The sequence below is a fragment of the Solea senegalensis genome, linkage group LG6, assembly GCF_019176455.1.
Source record: "Solea senegalensis isolate Sse05_10M linkage group LG6, IFAPA_SoseM_1, whole genome shotgun sequence".
NCBI classification, from domain to species: Eukaryota; Metazoa; Chordata; class Actinopteri; order Pleuronectiformes; family Soleidae; genus Solea; species Solea senegalensis.
Window position 1 is genome coordinate 7397192 of NC_058026.1, and position 12357 is coordinate 7409548.

Sequence of the window (12357 nt, forward strand, 5' to 3'; positions counted from 1 at the left end):
CACATTAAAAAGAAAAAAAAAAGGTGCGTGGATGCTTATTTGTGTTCTAAATAGACTTAATCTAACATAATCATAGCACAGCAGCATTAAATATTGTTTTGTTTTAATGAATCACTTTTAGTTCAAATCAACAGTCTGGTGCATCTCCCATGCTCAATTTCCCTACAACAGTGTCTTCCCATCAGCACACATATTTCATCCATTAATGATAATATTTTACCCATTTTCAATCTTTTTCCAAAGATGCATAAATCTTAAAGAGTGGGCAGAAAATACAAATGAGGCACATTATACAAATTCCCCTCGATTCAGCTTCAAACCCAGAAAGTGTCTGCTTCAAGTTAGTCCTAAGTGAGCTGCTGTACACAGTAAGAAAAATATTCTGAGTTTTATTAGCATATAATTCATTCAAACATTCACTCTACTTGCAAAGCCACATATTATAGCACTTTGTTTTAGTGGCATCAGTCCCTACAGATAGTTTTACATTTACCTTCTGAGGGTTTAGAGAAATCCAACTATGAAACATCTGCTGCCAGCTTAGTGCACTCGAGGGTCACTTTATTAGGTACACAAGATACCTAAAAAAGTGGCAGGCGTCACACCAGATGCAGTCTTCTGCTGGTTTAAGGTTCAACCTGTTTTCAGAGCAAAGGTTATTGATGGTTTTGTGTGGGAAATTAGATCAGCAGTTTCTTAGACACTACATCACATTCTGATGCTCAGTTTGAACTTCAGCAGGTTGTATTGACCATATCTACGAGCCTAAATGCACTGAGTTTTTGCCGTAAGATCAGCTGATTATATATTTACGTTAACAGGCAGTTGAACAAGTGTATAAAATAAAGTGGCTATTGAGTGTATAATTTAATTTTATAGTTTATGTTGTGGAAAATTCATAAAACTAAACCACCACACATCTTTGAAAGCATTCCTAGTTAACTTGTTTGTTAACAGCTCTGAAATCTACAACTACATTCCATTTACTACACCTTGAACACATTATTGTATGAAGCTAAAACAATCCGAGGAGGATGGATACGAAAGTAAGATGAGGAAGAAAGTTGTTTCTGTGTTTTGTGTGACCCCAACCCTTTTTTTTATCTGTGGAATAAAATTAGCATTCAAGTATAAATAGAGCTCCCATGTGATCTATGGAGCAGAATAACATCCATTATTTGAGTGTGATTGCACGATCAATCATGATTATTTTTTAAATAAAATCAAACATGTAACATTGTAAATTGCAAATCCTCACCAGTCTCTTTCACGAGGCTCCCTGTACGGTATTCCTAAAACACTAAAAACATCCTTCTCTGTCGGTGTTGGGAGTGGAATGCCACCATACACTTTCAAGTTTCCCTGACGCACCACAGCTTTGTTGAGCGAATGCTCGGATAAGCTCATGTTTTTTGTCTTTGCCAGTGCTCTCAACGAGCGGTTAAAGTGGGCTGACCCGGTGAAATACATGAGAGCGCAGGCAAACTCGTCATAGGGCACTACGATGATGTCCAGCCTACGATGTCGTTGGTTGGGTCCTGGCAAGCGGCACACACCCATGTATTTCTTCTGCTCTCCGTTCTCCTCGTGACTCACCAGGTCATCTGTTAAAAACCCTTCAAAAACATTTAAAAATTAAACCTTTTTTTCCACCCCAGTTCTCTTAAGATTAACAACAACTAGGACAAACATTTCCTTCCATCAAAAAAAGAAATGGAGATTACCAGTATCACGGAGGTTCTGTAACACTTTGCTGAAAATTCCCTTGTGGGACTTGCCATCGGGGTGAGATATGAGAACGTCAACATCTCCACATGTTGCTTTTCCCCGACGGTAGGAGCCACATGCCATCGCCACCAAGCCTGGGTTTATAGACTGAGCTGTTTCTCTCACCTGAACATAACCAAAGACAAAAAAAAGCAGTACAGAGGCCGTCATCTATCTTAGAGTAATAGAGCTTCTTCTTTTTTTTCTTTTTTTAAATGTGTTTAAATTAGAGATTCTCTTTTTTTTATTATGTCCCTCCCTCTGGCAAACAACTAAGCTATAACCTGCTTCCAGCCAAATACTGGGAGGTAGCATCACATATAATTTTGACAAGCCTGAGGGAGTACATATGCTTTAGTCATCTGCCTTGCGTGTGCTCTCTATCTGGCAGCATTGAAGGAAAAAGAAAATCCAAGTAATAGTATCTGAAAACAACTAGCATTGTGCTCTGGAGCGAACAGGTATCTGGCTATCTTAATATGCAGCAAGTTTAAGAGTTAGCTTTCCCCTTTGGGATGCTCTCCACTTTTTTGTGAGAGTACAGTCTGGTTTTCCCATTAGCAAAGCAGTCCAGGAAAACCCATACAAAAACTTTTTCCTACGTTAGGACGTCTGTTTTCAAAGTTCTGAGGATTAGAGAGGGAGGATTAGTTATCAGAGATATCACGTTCACACCTCTGTGGCTTAACATAGTGAAGTGATGAAAGAGGTAAACACATTTCAGTCGCCATCAGAAAGGTAACGCATGGATATTAAATAAAACAAATGTCTTACCACTTTCTCTATTGCTGCTGCTTCTTCTCTGGGCATGCGGTCCAGAAAGTCATCGTAGTGCTTGAGTCCTATTTTCTGAGTGTTGTTGAGGTGGGCTTTTGTGCGGATGTCCTCCAAAGTGCGAAATCCCTGATACATACAAATGACATTAACAATTTTATAAAATACATAACATTAGCTGTCCAATTCCATCTTGCCTTGGTTATCCATTTAATCCCAATTTAATTTGGTAGCCCAGTTTAGCCACCACTGCTTAAGAATTCAAATGGAATTTATTAACACAACTACAAATCCATTTTTGTACAGCTGTCGCAGAGGAGCTGGAGCCAATTCCAGGTAGGATTAGTCGATAGGGTCAACATTCTGTAAACACCACTCACATTTCCACCTACGGCCTATTCATACGAGTCTGTAGTTTAATGAAACTGCATCTCTTTGGACTGTGGGAGGAAGCTGCAGTACCATGAGAAAACCCACACATACTGAAAAAACTGATGCGTTTGGGAATTCAGAAATCCAATAACAGCCATACAACTATAGTTTAGTGCAAAAATATATACTTCATATATTATGCTACTGTTGCGTGAGATGTGGATGACCAATGAGTCAATAAACCTTTTAACTGCGCAGCTAAAACAGGGAAGAAATTCATACAGACATTCTCCCAATTACCTGCCACGGAGGGAGATGAGGCATCAGACCCATAAATTCAACTGCTTAGATGAAGTTAATACACCTATGATAAATTAAATCAATGTCTATGTCCTTTTTAAATATGTACTTTACCTGTTGGTACCACAGTTGAGCAGTTTTAGCTCCAGCACCCCATATATTGGTGAAAAGCTCCAGTACTGGCACAGCCTCCCCGATGTGATCCAGCTTCCGGAGATGCCCACTCTCCATGATCTCATCAATTTTGTCAGCCATACGTTTCCCAATTCCTGGAATCTGACATGCCTCCTGAAACAAAAAATGGGAAAAGAAAAAAAAGAAGCTATTCCACTATGTTGCACTAAATAGTGTCCAACAACTACACAAATTACTGACAGGACCAACGACATAATATTAAAAGCACCTGCACTGTACTGCAGTACCTGGTATGATGTAATAGGCTTGTGGTAACTCTTGAGTGCGTTGACAGCCTTAGAGTAGCCCAGCGCCCTCCACTTGTCCCCCTGGTGTGTGTAGGCCTTGGCCAGCACTTCTAGTTTGTCCGTGATGTGCTTGTTGAAGTTATTACTTTTGGACTGAGAGGACTGGGCACAGACCCACTTTCCCGATACCGCCCTCTGAGCTGTAGTGTCTACGTCAACACTCGGGTCGAGGCTGGAGTCAGGAATCTCCTCTTTGGGGTGCTGGCCAGTGATGAGCGCCTGCAGGTCGTTCTGTGAGACGCCGTCTTCTTCCCCTCGTGGTGTTTCTTTGGTATCAGTTACAGACTAATGGTAGGATGTTACCATTAGTTATGAAGTATAATCATAAAACAGTCCAAATAACAAAGGAGTGTGTTTTTTATGTGGTCTGTGTGTTAGCTTTTCTTCTCCTTTTTGCACCAAATAGTTCCTGGCTGACAGACTGAAACCTATAAATGACACAGAAAATTTGTAGTTTCTTCATATGAACCTGGCAACCTACCGTATCTGTGGTCTCCTCTTGCTTGGTTTGATGTGGCGGTGGCTCGACAATGTTTCCTGCAGCAGGCTGGACATTCGACAACTCTTCTTCAATATTTTCATGTTGTGTTTCAGGGTCCCTGAGTGGAAAAAAAAGAGTAAAAAGATCCATTAATTAGTAGTAGAGTAGAGACAGTTATAAGGCTTTGTCATGACATATAGAGGCAATAAGAAATGTCCTGAATGAGACAAATGTTTTGATGTAAGAATAGCTGAATCTGACAGAAGATAATAATAACATTAATATAATATGAATAGTTAACTCTTTCCCGACCTATATAAAAGGCATTTCAGTAAGAAAAAGCTCATTAACCTCTTGGGTATAAGAAGGCTGTAGTTGGATACATCCAGCAGTTGTTTCCCGCTAATACACAAACTCAACCAAGTGCATTTCACCAGTTGGACTCCAGAGGGCATGCAATCCACTTTCAGTAGCCGCAGAGCTCTGTCACTATCCATGTTGTCATCTACAACAACATGAGTGACAGCAGGACTCAGTGAAGTCTCTGTCTGTCCTCCGTTCTGCTGAATTTGTTTTTGGAAAATCTGGCATCTGGCACTTCCTATTCCGGCCGGCAGGATGTACACGGTGACGCCACTGAAAGAGTTTCCTGAGGCAGAGAGAAGTGCAGATTACGCTGAGCAAATATGCAGCATTCTTTTGCCTCCTCTTTGACATTAACAGTGTTCTGTCTGTGTTGCCAAATACATGTTTATTCTTTTGTTGCTCCATCTATCTCTTACACTCACACACACACACACACACTCACACACATTACCAACCTGAGACATCACAGTCATCTGGTTTCTTCTTCAGTGGTGGTACGTCCTTCACCTGTAGTCCTCTAACCCTTTTGACTTTGGGAAAAGCCTTCATGATCCCATGACGAGGCTCCATCTTCTTTATTAAGAGGAGGCACCAGTGGCCTGTGGCACAAAGCAGGTTTATAATGTTGGTAATAAATTTGAAATGTAAAGCACATACCCACACATCTGTAGGTACTGACTGACATTTCAAATGCACTGACTGACATTTCAAATGTAATGTGTAGTGAATTCACAGTGGAAACCCAGGTGAATTTGGTATTTTTATTTTAGTTAAAACCCTTTTTCAATTTTGACAGTAGTATTGCAAAGTAAAAATAGTCCATTAAAAGTTTGTGTTCAAAATCATTGAAAACAAACATCATGCCAACAGTGAGTATAATACTATAAATTATAATGTTATGTAGATTGATGCAACACAAGGCTCCCCTGGTGCTTTGAAAAAAAACATTTTATCTTTGTTTTCTTTGTTTCTTTCATTATTTCTTTCAAAGTGAACACTTATTTATAGGGATCACGGTGAGAGGCAATAAATGTAAGTGTTTAAATATTTCATCCACTAAAATATGTGTCACATTCTGAGTCTATGTCAAACACGATACTGAAAATGTCTCAGAACCCGACAAAATTGTATTTAAAATTTGGAGAGACATTCCCAGCACTTAAATGAATTCATGTGTACATGAAGAAGTACACGTCAAGAGTCCTGTCCATCTTTGATCCACATAATTATACCAGCAGGTTTTCTCAAGCATGAATTATATAAAATCCAAATAATTTTTCAAAACTATAAAGAGGTTAAAACAGTGATGAAATGTCAACAGTTTTCTTATTCTATTTCTAGAAATGCAACAAACTATGTTTTTTATATAATCAGATTACATTCATTTGGGTGAAGAAGGGACAAAAATGGCACTTTTAATACTAAAGGTTGAAGACCAAATAAACAAAAATACTTGATTATATTATTTAACTCGTTTCTTTATGTGTTGTCTCTTATTGTTTTATTAATAAAAACATCTGCAATAATAATACTTCCTCTGAAAAGTCAGGGAGTGAGGGTAACAGGGCATAAAATAAAACCCACATACATAGTTTTTAAAGACGTCTTACTGTGCTTGAGGTTTATGAAACTCTCAAATACATTTTATCGTAGTTACAGTAACAGACATTATCGCCTGTTTCGATATTACTCTGTTACAGGAGAGTGACAGTGTCTGCATTATCATTTATAAACAAGTCAATCTCTAAGAAATCTATTTCTTAGAGATAGTCTATTTTAGCTAGCCCCATTTAGCTTACGCTAACATCAGATACACAACAGTCAGGAAACAGTGACATAGAGCTCGTTTTATTCATAGTTTTCGCTCTGTTTACGCTCTACGCATTGTCACTTTAAACACGTCCGAATAAAACTGCGCATTTGGAAGCTTTAAAAACGATAGAAGTAATAAAGGTTTTTGGACTCTTACCCCTGTTCAGGAGGAACCATAGACACAAACAACCCACCAGACGGACACAAAATCAAATGTTTCACTTCCGGGTCACGTAGCTGGCTCACTTTTGCATAGTTTTGGAGCCAATTTATAGAACGAAATCTACAAACGTGACTTAATTTATAACACATTTTCAACAGTATCGATTAATATATAGATATTATCTGTATAACTAGACCGGAAGCGGGCAGGTATGATAAGTGTCCAAGCCTTGTACTTTTATGTGATGCTGCCCTTTGATCTGCATTAAAAAAAAAAAAACGTTTTGTTTTTTTTTAAAAAAAAGTATAAAAATCTAAAAAATAAATAGGTTTTCCTGCACCTTTCGTGCTACTTGGGCACCTTCTCGGGTTTAGGTTTAGGTTTTATTGACCCAGGTTGCTATGGTTACGGAAGTGGTTCGGCACAGCTGATAAGTCTGTAGAAACATGGCTGTGCAGAGCTGGAGTGGAACCTTAAAATCGTCGAGGAAAACAGCTTTGTTACAAGACGGTGAGTACAGCGAATACAATTAAGTGCAATCATTTATTTATTCTTTGGAAACAAAAAGAGAACAAAAATCGGTAGCTTTTTTTGCTCTCACGCTGAGAGCTGGGTTAGTTAGAGAGTGTTAGCTCATGCTAGCTAACGCCTCAGAAGATGAGATGAGAGATTCAAGAGTTTTATTTATTTGTCACATATACACTTATATACAACACACAGTGAAATGTAACCCTGAGTTGCTCTAAGACTCTAATCATACTAAAATATAGGGGTTGAAAAAAAGAAAATATATATAAGAAACTATATTGAATACTCTAGTATGTACAGACTTAAAATATGTATCTATATATCTATACTCAGATATATGTATATATCTATAAATATAAATCAAATGGCGACCACACCAGAAATAACTAGAGAAACACTTTGCACTGTACCACAAAGATTCCTTCATCAATTCCTACCATATATCTGATGTTTGGTAGCAGTGTTATTTCTTTTGTACTCTGTTAAAGGCACTTTGAGATGTTTGTGGGTCGTATATGACATGAGTTAATCTTATTTCAAAGAGAAACAAATGCTAATGTTGTGCACCTTTTTGATTTCATGCACTTTGAGATGACATGAGATGATTTTTTTTTTTTTTATTGAAAATAATTGATGTATGTTTTAAATTTGTCCTCACCTGCTGCTTACTGGCTCCAGAAAATGTCTGGCCCAGCTAGAGTTCTTGGTTTGAAAATGCGTCCCAACTGAGTTTGTAATTGAATAGTCCTGCAACCAAGTAATAAAGATCTAAGTCTAAGCAACATAGTAAACAACAAACAGCAAGTAGCCAAATAACAAAAGTGAGATAGAGTGACGTGTGGAGTTGAGAGTCAGTTCACTGAATGTTCTACACTGTGCATGTAATCTTCAAGCAAAAGTACATTGTATATATTTTCAGTCTATGTGAAATGATTGATTCAGAGCGTCACTCAATCAATCAGTCTTTATGTAAATGCAACACAAAGTGCTTCACATAAAACATCCCCACTCACTCACACAGATTCACACACCTTGATAAATTCAACTAAGACACAGGAGCTGAGGAAGCATGTGCTTCTCAATGCTGTCCCGGTGTGACTGTGGAACCTGGTTTTGTCCTTAAGTGGTCTGGAGTAAACTGTTGTGTATCTGATATCCTGCTGGACTGTCATGGGGTATAATGTGGTGAATGTTGATGTTTTTTTTGTTTTATCCAACTGATGTATCCATTAAAAGCATGTCTACAGCAAGTCTTTTTAACATTTAATCGCCAAGTTTTGACTATCTGGAATTACCATCACGGATATCTGTGACGTCATTCTTCGAGAGATCTACAACTTCATTCTGACTGTCTGAAACTTAGATATCTTAAAAAGGACAGTCTTCAGTTGAGGATAAATACACTTATCTTGAACTTGAATTATAACTCGTCATAATGACGTTGCAGATATCTTGATATCTATAATGTCAAACCCCATACATATGAATGGCAAAAGTGACATCATTCTGACGAGTAAATACTCAATTGCAGATATCTGTAACTGAAGTTTTGACAGATATAAAATCCGATACAATCCAAAAATCGTGTAAATTATAGGATTGACTATGTACATGCTATAAAAAGGTAAATAAAAGTGAGCAAAAGCATAGCTGAGTCATGTTTGGGCTGTTCAGGTCTGCTTTTCAGGAGAACAATATTATATGTGAAATATTGTACGTCTTTGAATCAATAAATGGTCTAAAATGAATGTATCGGACTAATATCAGTATCAGTAGATACTCAAGTTTGTGATATCAGTGTCGGTATCGGACACATCCCTCGTAAGAAATGACGTTCCAGATATCATTCACTCACTCGCTCATCTTCTACCGCCTTATCCTCAGCATGAGGGTCGTGGGGGGCTGCTGGTGCCAATCCCAGCTGACAAAGGGTAAAAGGTCGGGTCACACCCTGCACAGGTCACCAATCCATCACAGCGACACTTATAGAGACAAACAACCAACCACTCTCACACTCACATCTACCATAAATATAGTGTCCACTTTGCCTAAACTCCTAATCTGCACGTTTTCATTCGGGAATATCCTGTCCACCGATGAAATGTTAAAACTGTCCCCTGCGACCCTTTTGGTGGAGGATAAAGTGGTAGATGATGACTGACCTGTTACTGGATTACGGTGCTGCTTTGCTTTGACTCGTCTTTCATTAGATATTATATGTTTCAGAATTAAAGGAGTACAAATAGAATGTTACTCACTAAACCATGAATAACCAGAGAAAACACTCAGAGAGTCAGAAAACAGACAGACAAATGTGGCCAAAACTATAAACTCCTTAGAGGAGTTAATAACACTGGGTTCCACTTCTGAAACTAACATGTTTCTTCTGAATTCCATCGCCAGGAAAGAGGAAGATTCACTACCTGTTTACAGATGGACAAGAAATGGTAGAGGAGTATGATTTGGAAACAGATGAGCTCATTGGTAAGCCATGTTTAATTTTTGAATTATGCTTTTAATAATTAATGTCACTTGTTTTATACAATACTTGGATGGTTTTCAGTTCGAAAGTGGCGTCAGAAAAGCAAAATTGGAGGGCAGGGTCAATGGCAGGTCGAGGTCGGGGAACAACTCGCAAGCCCTGTCCCATCTCTGGACTCCAGCATGATCAAAGAGAACTGCTCCAATGTGGGTTTTCCTCGCTGTTTCACCTGATTTTTGACTGTAATTACCTTGTTTGTGCTTATTCTTTCAGAGAAAATGCGTGTTAGTGTCATGTTTTTTTTAAAATTAGAATTGTTCGGTTTTCCACAGCCTGTGTTCACGCGGAAAGACACAAAGAGCAGCTTCCAGTGGAGAGTCCGCAACCTTCCCTACCCCAAAGACGTCTTTGTTGTTTCTGCAGAGCCATCTGAAAGATGCATCATCATTAAAACCACAAACAAAAAGTAAATACGCACGAGAACACTGTATTTCAAGGTTCAAGGTTCAAGGCATCTTTATTATCCCCGAGGAGCAATTTGGTTTACAGCCAGCAAGTCAGACATTAACATCACCAAGTACTGCAACACTGCAGATAACTAAATACAACAATAAAATAAGGTGGACGACGGCAACAGGAATGAATGACATTTTAAATCTAAATCAGGCTCGTCAACTCTTGCTGCATGTAATCCTTATGTTCTCCCTATAGATGGCACTGTGTACAATACTTTTGTCGACACACTGACTTTGACACATCTATGACACTGTCCCCACGTCTTCCCAGGTATTATAAGAAGTTCAGCATTCCTGATCTCGAGCGCAGCCAGCTGCCGTACGACGGCTCTGCCCTCGGCTTCACTCACGCCAACAACACTCTGATTGTCAGTGTAAGTCCCACACAACAACGACCACGACAAAACAAGTCATCCAAACCTCTCCTTATGCAAATGCAACCTTTTATACTGAAAGTATTTACTAAACACTGAGCATTATGACTCTTTTTGATTATTTCCAAATCCAAAGAACCTTCTCACTCGCATCCATGTCCTTGAAAACATTATTTTTGTTCATTTTAGTTTTATGCAAATCATCAGGCAGGATTTGGATTTTGCTTTTATTTTACACTCCACTTTTTCCCTTGTGTGATTCTTTTTTTCTTTTTTTAACAGTAATATTTTCATGCCCACAGTCATGATTCTTTATTGTTTTATTAGCTTGTATTATTTTGTATGTCCTTTCAACACGGCTGCAGTGAAGGGTTTCCAAGAGAGATGAGGGGAATGATGATGAAGTTATTATTTTTTCTTCACTCTTGTCCAGTACAAGAAACCCAAAGAGATCTTAACTCTTGAGCAGGAGCTACTGAAGGAGCTGAAGAAACTGAAGGCAACCGGAGAAGGGGACGTGGACTGCAAAACCCAGTGAAATGTGACTGTGGGAGTGAGAGAAAACGTCTGCGTTGCATTTAAATCAGAACCTCGCGGCCGAGGCTGGGCAATAATTCAACAACTGTGCATGTCGCGATGAAAGGTTCTTCAGTGTCCGTGTAACAAAGGCTCAGTATATATTGACATCATGTTAGCGCGCTGTGCAGACAGACTTTCGGACGCAAAACGTCGTCGATGTGAATGTTTTTGCCTCAGCTTTTCGAACACATAACCGTTTAACACGTCTATTATGAAGTTCTCAATGGACAAGGTTTCTTCTACGGCATATTTATCACACAGCATCATTTTCCATTCATTTTTTCAGTGCTTCGTCCATTGCTTTTCCCAGTTTTTTTGTTTGTTTGCTTTGAAATTTGTCCTCTAAATAGTAAAATAATATGTAACAAATGTTTATCTTCAAAGAGATATTTATTAACAAACTATTTTTTGTCACAGGGAAAAATAACCAACTTTTACAATAAATTCCACAACAAAAAAAAAAAATATTTTCATTGTAACACAACAGCATCTATTTTGTACTCGCTGCCACCAAAACCTACAAGGGAACCGTTTTGATGGCGGGGTCACGTAACCTACCACCCTCCTTTCACTGATGTCCTTGTAAAACACTCAAAACACACAATGCCTCATCCCTGTCCGTTCCGGGGTCACTGTTACGAGCACATCCCGTCTGTGTTAACTGAATATCCTTATGTTCCCTGCGTGGAGTGGGCCACCCTGAAAGCCATTACTGAGACCAGTGTTACCATTTCCCATTAGAGGAGAGGGGTCACTCTGGCTCTGTGGGCTTCGGATAAAACTCCCAGACACGCAGGTCTGAAATAAGAGCAGCTGATCTGAAGTTATGTTCCAAATGGATCTGAGTTTCTCTTTCAAAAGTATTTGTATCATCAGGAGCAAGAGAAAAATACCTCAGGCAGGTGAACACACAATTAAATATACACACACACACAGATTGACATGTAATCCATTCCCACAGACTGGCTCGGTACCAGCAGCAGGTGGGTCATGGGAAATGATTTGGAGTTGAGTTCTTTTGTAGCCTTTTACTTGAGATTTATTAAACAAAACTTGTACAGATCAGACAATTGTTTGGAATATCTTTGTTACAGGAATAGCAGTAAAAACAAAAACAACGCTGCACAATGAAGTGTTATGAATTGCGTCACATGAGTTGTCTTTTAAAAGTGGGTTCCCAAAACAAAAAGTTTGAAAAACGCTGGTTTTAAGTGGAAATTATTGACCTCACATTTTTGGCATAGGGGATTCTATATGCACAAGTGACATATACTGTATATATATATATATATATATATATATATATATACATATGTATATATATATATATACATATATTACACAAAAAAAATAATTGACTCA

The 12357-nt window shown here is 38.5% G+C and overlaps 2 protein-coding genes across 4 annotated transcripts; one reads left to right on the plus strand and one right to left on the minus strand.

The window, feature by feature from the left end:
- Nucleotides 1–86: 86 nt before the first annotated feature.
- poll (polymerase (DNA directed), lambda) lies at nucleotides 87–6563 on the minus strand. Of its 3 annotated transcripts, none has more exons than XM_044029168.1 (10): nucleotides 6512–6563; nucleotides 4998–5141; nucleotides 4528–4825; nucleotides 4177–4294; nucleotides 3636–3980; nucleotides 3328–3498; nucleotides 2542–2670; nucleotides 1725–1893; nucleotides 1259–1616; nucleotides 87–638 (listed from the first exon to the last, which is right to left on the minus strand). In XM_044029168.1, exons 2-10 carry the CDS (start codon nucleotides 5110–5112, stop codon nucleotides 557–559), a joined length of 1785 nt encoding a protein of 594 aa, XP_043885103.1. In that variant the 5' UTR covers nucleotides 5113–5141; nucleotides 6512–6563; the 3' UTR covers nucleotides 87–556. The 3 variants fall into 3 exon arrangements, with proteins under 3 accessions (XP_043885103.1, XP_043885102.1, XP_043885104.1); XM_044029167.1 differs by having other exon boundaries at nucleotides 3328–3501; XM_044029169.1 differs by having other exon boundaries at nucleotides 545–1616; nucleotides 3328–3501.
- Nucleotides 6564–6822: 259 nt separating this feature from the next.
- On the plus strand, nucleotides 6823–12060 carry dpcd (deleted in primary ciliary dyskinesia homolog (mouse)). The gene is made up of 6 exons (XM_044029187.1): nucleotides 6823–7027; nucleotides 9449–9529; nucleotides 9609–9733; nucleotides 9860–9993; nucleotides 10314–10416; nucleotides 10850–12060. Exons 1-6 carry the CDS (start codon nucleotides 6964–6966, stop codon nucleotides 10952–10954), a joined length of 612 nt encoding a protein of 203 aa, XP_043885122.1. The 5' UTR covers nucleotides 6823–6963; the 3' UTR covers nucleotides 10955–12060.
- Nucleotides 12061–12357: the final 297 nt, after the last annotated feature.